The sequence below is a fragment of the Ciona intestinalis genome, chromosome 12 (assembly GCF_000224145.3).
Source record: "Ciona intestinalis chromosome 12, KH, whole genome shotgun sequence".
NCBI classification, from domain to species: domain Eukaryota; kingdom Metazoa; phylum Chordata; class Ascidiacea; order Phlebobranchia; family Cionidae; genus Ciona; species Ciona intestinalis.
The window spans coordinates 5,022,853-5,033,619 of record NC_020177.2 but is presented as its reverse complement, the minus strand read 5'-3'; the positions used below and the strand labels follow the sequence as shown (position 1 = coordinate 5,033,619).

The window sequence follows — 10,767 nt, the reverse complement described above, 5'->3', positions numbered from 1 at the left end:
GGACTTTAAAACGTCTGCGTTGCGTCTGGTTTCGAATCTGATACAAAACGTGTTCTGATATTTCAAGCGTCATGTCGGCCTTTTCGGTCCATGTTTATACTTCATGACTTCGTGTATATTTAATTTAAAATCTTGCATTCTCGATTTTGAGTACTATATATAGGCATTAAAGTGAAACGCTAATTTAAGCGCTTGTAAATTTCCAAACAAAATTCGTTCTGAACCCTTTTGTAAACAACAGCATAATCACATTCTTAAAATAATCGCAATGCAGTGAATGTTATTTATTCACAATTACGTGTATGAAAATATAATGAGAAACATTCTCGTTTGTTTACGCTAGTTTATGGCTTGTATCAATTCAAGCCACGATTTAGCTGACAATGCATTCAAGTTGCTTAATTAAAGTCAGAGTTGGTAGGCCATGCATATACGCAACTGTGACAATTTTCATTCTGTACTGTTGTGTTTTCATGCAAATAAAGTTTTGTATGTAAATATTATTCAAATACAATTACTTTGTTATTGCTTAGGATAAAGTAAGAACTGTATATTGGCTATAATGGCTATGGCATGGTGTCTCAACCAATGCCAAATGTTTCATTTTCAGAGTGTTTAGCCACAAGCGGACCTTAGTATTTTATTGTTATTTCATTGATGATCGGTTATTTTATTGATGTAGCAGGGGGCCACGGGTGTTGAGTGTCTCTGAAAGGTGGCACGGACCATGAAAAGTTGAAAAACATGGTACTGGAACATGTTTGCCAAAATTAGAACTATCAACATAAAATAGCTTTATAATTCTGTAAGAAAAACAACACATGGTGAACATTACCCATAGTACGAGTACATTTTAATTACAAGTAATATTATAATAAGAAGAAAAATACTGGAGTATTGCAAGTAGAACGTCATCTTTGCGTTATTGGAGCCAATATAACAAATGCTAAAATACTATATATAAATATCAAATGAAGAATACTGCTTCAAACTGGGGATGGTATAACCCATTCAATTTTTCCCTGTGCAAGTTCAAACTGGTAACAAGTATTGCAAAAGATTGGTTGGGGAATGGCAATGTACAAATTAACCCCACACATTAACAGTGGCGCTTCTGACAAGTTTTTGCAGAAACATGGGGCAGAGCAGATACACAACATAAGTGGCTACATTGGGCAATTTGAAGTGCAGGGAGCATGCAAAACATGATCTTTAAATAGCTAAAAGTTGACATAATTTTGTGGAAATAAACCTTCACATTTTGTTCTATGATTGTATCCATTCATCCAGCCATCATCTGCCGTTGTTGAGCTTCTTAAAGATATTTGATCGCCTTTTTGAAGCGCTAACTCATCCTCAGAGTTAGGATTGTAGTCATAAATTGCTCTGCATACAGTTTGTGAAGTAACCGACCCAGCGTTTGAGCTTGTTGGTGAATAATCATCTTCACTTTCATAAATATGTCCGTTCACTTTACTTCCAAAACCTGGATCACTATTCGCGTTGTTCTGTGCAGAACCATACTCTATTTGCTGTAACGGGGCGATGCATGTCGATTTCTGGGCAATGAATTCTTTAATATCTGAAGAAGGGTCACAGTTTTCAGTTATTTGTCGAATTCTTTCTCGACTGTTGTCTAATTTGCAGCAAACGTCCGACACAAAGTTGCAGCACACCCATACTGTGTTTCGCATACACTTAATCCTGTCTTCCTCCATTCGTTGGAAAACATCACACGCAGTAGAATGCTCAGTTATCTGGAATATAAAATAACCTTCAATTACATTCTGGTATTTATTTTTTTTTTGTAAATGTGTCTGTGTGCGCATTGAGTTGCATCTAGCGGGGGTTCTGCACAGTCTGGAATCTGAATAACCTTAGTTTTTCTCGTTCATTATATTTTGGGACACGCTAGCGGGCGGTACGTGATAAACCACAGCCTAGAATACCAATCGAATAAAGCTTTAATTGTGACAAAGTTGTTACAATACTATATTGTAAATAGTGTAACAGAATGTACCAGGCATATTGTAAAAAAATCCTTATTGTTTATCCTTTTTAAAAAAAATAATTTTATTCTGATGTTTCATCAGCCAATTTTGTTGGGGAAACTTAATATCTAAAATATAGACTGGTTAACAGCCATTTTCGTTTTTAACCATTTGAAAAAAGCTTATTTTAATAAAGCAACAAAGAGAAGGGCATCAACAACAAAATGTTATTAATAAGCTCTTTACCACAAATATAGGTATAAAATAACGACCTTTAAAGCCCTATGTATTGTTTATAACCGAATATGTTTACAGTCCTGTGTTGGATCTGATGTTTCAGTTGTTTTTGTAAAATTCCAAAACTTTTTGAACCAGGAAATCTGTTTTGTTTTTCAGTTACATATAGAAACCAAGTATTACTCATACAACTGCATCATGCATAGGTCCTATGATGTCACAACAGGAAACTTTCGCATAACAATGCTCAATTGTTCAGGACTATGAGTCACAAAACACTTGCAAGGTCAAAACATTTGTAGTTTTTGTTCAGACTTCTCCATTAAGTTGTTGTTTTCCCCATACAGTATTTATATTTTTAAAAGTTCCAAATTAGTGATCAGTCTATAATTAGTGTTGTTTTGTAATGAGTGGTACAGTACTGACTTTACAGTTTAAATTGAGTCAATACTCTGTTCGTGCGCCTATTTATAGACTGTTGGGAAGTGTTTATCAAAACAGGTCTGTATCGAACAATATATCATTAATCAATCTAAATTCTAAATAGAACATCCTAAACCACTATATGTCAACCTTTAATAGTTCATATCCCCTTTTTAAAGATACTTAACACCTGTACCCCCCTGCTACACCAATATGAGTTTTGAGTGTCTTTAAAAGGGGCCACAAAATATAAAAAGGTTGATAAATAGTGGTTTAGAATGCCCTGTACAAGATTGAGTAGGAGTATATTGCTCAGCTTTATACCTATTTGTATTTAGATGTTTACATTTTAAAGTTTGCCGTAATTGGGTAAAAAAATGATAAATTTACCCCTGCATTTTAAAAAGTTTGGCGCCTATTGATACAGTGTTGAAACGGCTTACCCATAACTGCCTTGCACTTTCTACACACCCAATGGATGATTTATAATCTTCATCAGCTTTCAGTGCACTGCTGCGGCATTGTGCTGCATTCTTCTTTGCTTTTTCCGCTTCCTTTGGTTTATTACCAAACTTTAGCTTTTCTGCATCAGAATCAGCCTTTTCAGATGACTTGCATTTGCTTTCATACGAGGATCTATAAATACAATTGGGTAATATTACAATGGCAGTAAACACATTCCATTCTATGTGGGTGAGGTCATTGAGGACCATGGTTTTATGCCAGGTTTGACCCTTTACCCCAATGCCTTTGTACTTCCAAAAGTGACTACTCGCGATAGGACACATACACCACAATGATAGCAGCGTCCAACATAGAACACCGTATTTTTTGGTTACAATGCAAACATCTAAACCGCTGAGCTATGGTGCAGGACAACAGTAGTCAAAAAGGTGAAACCGCTACTGTACGTTATTTTCTCTATACTTAAAAAAACATTGATATTTTTTACAATCAGAGGTCCAAAAATTAAAAATCTGTTTGGAGTGAAATTTATATCACTTTTTTTTACAACTTGGGTCTTTACGCACAAAATGCTACTATTTGTTATGTTAACAATACTGAACAAAATATTCTGGGTCGAATATAAAACTGAAAAATATATGATATGTGTATATGAAACAGTGTATAACTTTGACATTTCTATGACATTTAAAAAAAATATTTTAGTATTTCTGATATTGACGCATTTATTTCTTACTTGCATTGCATCATCTTTCGATATAACTCTGCTTTGTTTTTATGCGTTCTGTGCACAATATCCTCATGCTTCTTTCTCTCTTCTTTTTGCCTGAAAAGAATTTCAAAATCATAAATCAAACAACAACAAAAATTCAATATAAATCACCCAACCCAAAATTATTTTATAATGACATTGTATATTTGTTAACCAACATCTAATAATGGACAAGTACATAATAAAATCCTGAAGGCAGATGTTTAAAATTTTAACATAAATACAACGGTACCACTCTGTGCGTGCTATTCAATATTTACACACACAAGTCTTATCTTTCCAGTGACTAAGAGTTTCGTTTTATTGTTGACTAACAAACTTCCGCTTGACATGACCGACTGTACTTTCCGGAATATTTAATACGATGTACCTTAATTTATCTGCGTTGTCAATTTGATGGGGATTTTGTTTGGCCTGTAGTTTTGTATAATGATGTTCTATATCATGAAACTATCAACTTAGCAAATGCCAAAGTATGAACCAATAATTCTACCAGGTTAGGTAAAAATATAACTATTTTTTGCTTGATTTTTTCCGTTTTACCAGCTCAAACAAACGTTTTGTATTAAAAAAAGCACTGACTCATTTTTCTGCTACTTTCGTTCTCTTTGAGATTATAGTTTAACTGATTCTCATTATTCTATTCAAAGAGATATATCAAAGTTATATAGTAGGGTGGGGAAAGATAGGACACTGTTTCATTCCGTTCCTCGTCCCATTTGGTAGTAAACAAAGAATATTCAAGGAATTATAAAACCGTATCCTCACAACTCCTATAGTCCGTTGTTAATTGTTGAAAACACAATCAAAATGTGAACTATTATGTACTAAAAGTGTCTCATCTTTCCCCATCCTACTATAATACTTACTTTCCGTGAAATTCATTCAACTTTGATGCTTCTTCTGAAAACCTTTGGGCAAGATTAGAATGAAAGTTTGCTTCTTCTTCCGCCTCAGTTCTGTACGTGTCTAGAGATGATTTAAGAGTCCCACTGTATTCCATAGTTGGCAATTCTAGTCTGTAAGTGCAGTATATGTTATGTATTGTGGGCCACCATGGCAAAACAATAACATACATCAGCCTGGGGTAAGATGGTTCCAGTTTGCTGGGGTAAGGTGGCCCATATTTAAGAGTTATAGCATTAGCGTTTGTTAGACAGTAGTTTTACCGTTACTTGGCGCTTTTGTATGGGCCATTACTCAGAACTTCGTTACCGTGACCGAGCAGACAAAATAAAGCCATTCATTCTATATTAGGTTTATACTGGTAGTGATTGCTTTCAATATATACGCAGTAGGCGAGGTATGGAGGCATTCTACGTCATACCATAGCGCGCAGATGTATCGCTAATGAAAGTATTTGTTCAAGCCTGATAAAAATTCATAAGAGAGTTTTACCCTCCCTTCACTTTGCTTATCAGGGGAAATATGCCTGGCGTCAAACTAATACTTAAGCCATAAAATAACAGTCTTAAAATTTGCAGTTGTTTTTTTGCCTATCTACAAACTAATGAAGTTAAGTTTTTATATAAAAGTAAGTACTTGTTGAAATTAGTTTTAGTTGCTTGCCAAGTTACATGTGTGGTAGCTCGTAAGCGGGCACGAGGTGTATGAAACAGAACACCCGTGTTATAACGACTGTCTTGTATCTCAGCCACGCTAGGGTAAACAAATTACATTTATTATCATTTGATCGTATAAATGTTCTGGAAGGCATTGGTAACATAATAAGTGCTATGATATCTACACCATCTGTGGTATCAATAAAGTATTGTCCGGTCAATTATGTCAATATTAGACTACATGTTATATCTTAAACCAGGTACTCATTTACCAGTTTCGTAGAATCTGTCTTCTGTCTAAATTACACGAATTTAAAGTTTGTATACCTCCCAAGAATTGCCGGAACGTTCGGTAAACAGTTTCTACGAAAGCTGGTTACATCACTTTACAAATTATCTCGAATTTGCCTATACAAGGCAACCACCTCGCAAAGCGGTGTTTGGGTGTTTATGTATAGTATTATTAATTGGGATTTCAGTTAAATGCGTCTCCTACTTAAAAGGCAATGTGTATGCCCTGTGTGTGTGATGTAATGCCGTGATTTCCGGAGTTGCGAAAGTGCCAGCAAGTAATTGATATGCATTGTTTAAAGGAATGATTGAATGTATCTTATTTATCCTCACATGGCGGGGCAACCAGAGGCGTTATTACACCGGTGATCTATTTCATAGAGCTCGCGCCCACTTACGTGTTACCACATATATGCAACTTGTGGGTGTTTTTTTTTAGTTTTATGGCTGAAAGTTAAGACAATTCATAAGCGACCACTGGGTTGTAGCAATTACCGTTAAGTGTCTTGCACAAGAACACACACGCACACAACGGTGACAGCAGCGAGTTACGAACCTGTAACCGCCGGGCCACAGTCGCAGGTGCACTAACCACTGTGCCATAATACACTAACGCTCGTCTCGTACTTAATTCCATATACTTCCGCATACGTAGAGTTATAAAACCCATATTACATCAGTTATGATTGCGGCTTAAAGCTACATCTGCGTTGATGAAAATAAACTATCCGTGTTATTGTATTGTAGGTGTAACTTGGGCATATATGCCCACATAAATAATAGTGTTTAAATAAATATCAGGCTGCTGGAACTGACAGGAGTAAGTTTGGGTGTGTTTCCGTGTGTGCTTACAACGTTTGGTAGGTGGGGTAAGACGATACAAGCTTCATTCTCATTTGCTTTCCACATTTAATAGTAAACAAATGGTTTGTACAGAATTGTATGCTCACAACTCTAATAGGGTTGTTTACAGTTACAAATACAATTAGGAAATGTAGGCTACCATGAGTTGACAGTATTCAACGGTACCATAGTAGTACATATGGTCTCTTTGAGTGTCAAAATACCAAAATTAACCCACGCGAGATCGACTTTGTGTTGAGATTGTATTACAGTTCGCTGCTAGTTTAATGTATTGTGTATTTAGCTGCCACGCTTTACATTTGGTACTTTTCTTCTAATAGTTATTACCCGCAAGCGTGTATTTAACGACTATTGTCTGTTGCTACTTCCCTTCTCTTTATGTCTCTTTTTTGTTTTATGTTTAAATGCGCTTGTTTTAAGTAATAACATCAGGGTCATTATTCATATCCTTACTTAGATGCTTTGAGCAGCGCCTTCGCAAACTCGTCTTCTGCTTTCGATCTCAGTTTCAGGTAATCTTCCAACCATTTACAGGCACGTTGTCCCTCCTTGACGTGCGTCACCACTGTTTCAAAACCAGTCTGTGTGACAAAATCCCGCTCCCAGAATGAACCGCGGAAAGTACCAGGTGGATAGCTCATTATTGTCTTTTGTTTTTATCCGGAAATTAACATTAAGTTAGGACAGGAAACAGAACCGACAAAAACCGCCAGTGTAGATAATAAAGTCCAACTAAAGTGTGACCGACCTACAGATACAAGCTAAAAGTTAATTTTGGTAAAAAAAGTTAAAACAGGACCTATCAGATAAAACAAAGATGAAATATTATTCACGCTTATACATGTGTTCTATTAGGCCTGTGTAACTTCATCATGACGCTCCTACAACGCTTTGTTAATTACAGGATATTACTTAGCTTAATTGCTTAACGTAATTAGACTTGGCTTTGCCCTTTGCTTACTTCTTACTTCTGCGTATTCCTTCTGCTCTTACTTGTTAGCATACGACCGTGTAAATTATTAAGCGCCACACCAGCAACCTTGGCTGAACTAAGTTCGTTTCACTTCCAAACGAATACGTCCTTATCTACCCCACGAAAGTGACATTTCATTTCTTGTGCCCACGAGACGCTTTCCAGACCCAACTGCCCTATAGACCCCTCTAGACCACAATCCATCTTGTCGTAAATATATATATATAGCTTCCAACCAGTCCCGAAGAATACGAAAATACCAGCGTGTTGTGAGGCACGGCAAACTTCTAATTGCGCCTGATTGCGAATGGCATCTTATTACACGCGCTCTGCTTTATCAGAATAAGGATCGTGACGAAACAACGGCGCTTATGCACGTCACACCACGCCGCTCGCGCTTACAAACACACACACCGACGCTTCCTCATTCTCCCTTCTCATAACACTGGCAACAATACAGTCCCGAGTCGATACAGCTTTTATGGCAAATGCCTCTGAAAGCAAATACATCATAAACCGTAACTGCATAATGTTTCCTGCATATCTTTGTCTTGCACCACAACAGTTTGTCACCACCCATATAGCGCTGTGGTAACGATTGACTAGGTATCAAATATAAAGCAAGGCTAACTCTGCCACTTAAGTAAATATAAGATCACTGCTGTAGCCAGTTTGTGTTTGGTCAATGTCAGAGGTATGTTAGCTAAGTGTTTTCAAAGGCAAAGATAAGCTCAGTGCAAAGCTATAACCGTAGGCGAACATAGCTAATGTCTTTACGCAATACGTCACACGCACCAACGAATGCTCCGCCCTAACTCGCTGTCAATGCCTATGTTTCGTTTTATCTTATGTCTTGTGAAATTCACTTCGAACTTAAGTAACATAGCTGATAATGTGTCTTATTTATCCTCGCATTGCAGGGCAACCAGATCGTTACAACATATTTTTCCATTCCATACAGCTCGTACGTCTCGCTTAAATGCTAAAGCTGCACTCACATAACAATCGATATAAGCTTTTTAAGTTATCTTACACAAACAAATGTGTGGCGAATCAGATTAAGATATATCATATGCTGTTTATTTGTCACGACTCCGCAGCGTCACCTAACGGACTGTTTTGCGCCGCAGTGGGAATATAATAGTATTTGCGTCATGTAATTAACATTGGCTGAAACCGCATTTATCGCAAATAACTAATGGTAGCCTTAGGTATAATTGGCTCTGCATAAAACCAGTGTAATTCACCTAAATACATGGTGGTGACCATAATCGGCAAAGACTATGTCATTTTAAACGGCAGATGTTTTCATAACCGTCTCGCTTCATTATCAAATGGTTTGCGGTGGGCGTCTCTGTAAATAAATCACATAATACGGCGATCGTTTGAACCATAAATTATATTTAGCTCGACGCCCGGCGTGAAAAGTTCAAAGTCTTAATAAGTTAATACGTCCTGATGTCAAAAGTTGGTCGTGGTGTCATTCCTTCAGCTGTGCGCGTCGTCACCTTGTGTCGCGAGTGCCTTTCTCCTTTTTCTTTCGTGGATAAAGTTGTAGCGTTGAGAAAGCAGCGTAAGTTCGCCTCTACTACGAGAGCGTTGCGGACGCTTGATTCCCAAGACACAGTCTTGTTGTGATAGTTCGCAATCTATAAGGTAGATAGTGGCAATGTCGCCCGCTGTATAGTGTAAAGGGTTGAGCAGAGAACAGAAGCATTGCAGGAAACGCAGGTTATATTACGGTAGCAGCGTGGAGTGTTGATTAATGTAGGGACGGAGTTGCTGTGTAGTTATATATATCTTTCCATGGTAGCAGGTCAGCTATACGTGTGGTGATGTAATCTAAGTAATTGTAGCACTCAGAGATATAGGTTTTGAATCAATGTTGTCGAATCAATAGTTTGAGAGTACCAGGTATAGCCTTGATTGGTTTAATCCAACTACAACTTTACCTTCACGAGGCTTGTCATTAGGCGTGCTGCTTCAATAATTCATCCTCGTGTGTTCAAATTCGTTTTCGTTCCACTTTGTAAAAATTTCAGTATCCCAGCTGGGCAGATAGAAACGACGGATGCTTTTACTGATTATCGATCCCCTGCATGGCCGCGTCAATTCAATTTTCAGTTTAGGCCAATTAGCCCCGTCTCCCGTTCCACAAGCACTGATATATAAACCACGCTCTTGCAGAAATTGGCAGCTTTAGGTCGGTCACGGGTTTGCAGACTAATATAAGAAATTTGTTGTTATCAAACAAAATCGCAAATTTAGGCCGACAGGCAGTTCAAAAACTAAAAGTGAATTACAGAGTTTGGTTGGAATGGATCGGTTGTTTCGCGGTTGAGTTAAAGTGGCGAGGCGTTTGGTGTACGAAGTAAAGTATAAACTTGACAGCATAGCAATGTGTGGCGTTTGTCATAAAACTGTTGATAAAAGAATTTAAGAAATTTAAAATAGAAACTTAACGGTACGCTACAATGACTGTATTTGAAAATTTGTATATACTCTGAAATTGTATATATTAGATATTAGAATATAGGAATATATTTTAGATATTAGAATATAGGAAATGTGAGATAAAAACTTAAACTGCGATGGAATGTCTGGTATTTGCCATAAAATTTTCGTTGTTAAATATAAAATTACGTAATTAAAATGGTTTTTAAAGGAGGAAGTAAATTACAATCAATTTGTTCATTTCGGTGTTAAGTTTCAACAATAACAAGGTATCGCTATTTACCCCTATTGTGCAAGGTCGTGTATTTTACCGGTGTGGATGATTTAAACAATAGACACGACTCTCTGTAAACCTGTTAGGCTAATTATCCTTGTCGGTCATTTTAACCCGACCTTCGAAAAAGGAATAGTCAATTTTTGAACTTTTTCTATTGGTATAGTAGGGTGGGGGAAGATGGGACACCTTTAGCTCGTAATATCCTGATCGTGTTTTAAACAACTAACAACAGTCTATCGGAGTCGTGATGATACGGTTTTATAACTCTTTGCATTTTCTTTGTTTACTACCAAGTGGGACGAAAAAAACAGATTGAAAGAGTGTCTCATTTCCTACCACTCTACCATGTATTGAGCCCTATACACTGCATGTAGATTAATATTTAATTTTCAGAGAAATATGTAAATTAATAACACTTTATTCTATTTTCTTGAACAGAATGTGTGTAGTTGAGTAAT

At 36.9% G+C, this 10,767-nt stretch overlaps 1 protein-coding gene across 3 annotated transcripts; it reads right to left on the bottom strand.

The window, feature by feature from the left end:
• Window positions 1–269: 269 nt before the first annotated feature.
• On the bottom strand, window positions 270–7,349 carry LOC100176653 (proline-serine-threonine phosphatase-interacting protein 2). 3 transcript variants are annotated; one of them, XM_002128770.4, is made up of 5 exons: window positions 7,059–7,349; window positions 4,758–4,907; window positions 3,853–3,942; window positions 3,095–3,287; window positions 270–1,757 (listed from the first exon to the last, which is right to left on the bottom strand). In XM_002128770.4, exons 1-5 carry the CDS (start codon window positions 7,244–7,246, stop codon window positions 1,221–1,223), a joined length of 1,158 nt encoding a protein of 385 aa, XP_002128806.1. In that variant the 5' UTR covers window positions 7,247–7,349; the 3' UTR covers window positions 270–1,220. The 3 variants fall into 3 exon arrangements, with proteins under 3 accessions (XP_002128806.1, XP_026692869.1, XP_026692868.1); XM_026837068.1 differs by lacking the exon at window positions 7,059–7,349 and adding an exon at window positions 5,778–6,583; XM_026837067.1 differs by lacking the exon at window positions 7,059–7,349 and adding an exon at window positions 4,965–5,336.
• Window positions 7,350–10,767: the final 3,418 nt, after the last annotated feature.

Coding starts and splice junctions, on each gene's coding strand:
- LOC100176653 (XM_002128770.4), bottom strand. CDS start 7,246: ATGAGCTATCCACCTGGTACTTTCCGCGGTTCATTCTGGGAGCGGGAT. Junction 3,943..4,757: donor TTGAATGAATTTCACGGAAA/GTAAGTATTATA, acceptor AATTCTTTTCAG/GCAAAAAGAAGAGAGAAAGA. Junction 1,758..3,094: donor AAAGTGCAAGGCAGTTATGG/GTAAGCCGTTTC, acceptor TTTATATTCCAG/ATAACTGAGCATTCTACTGC.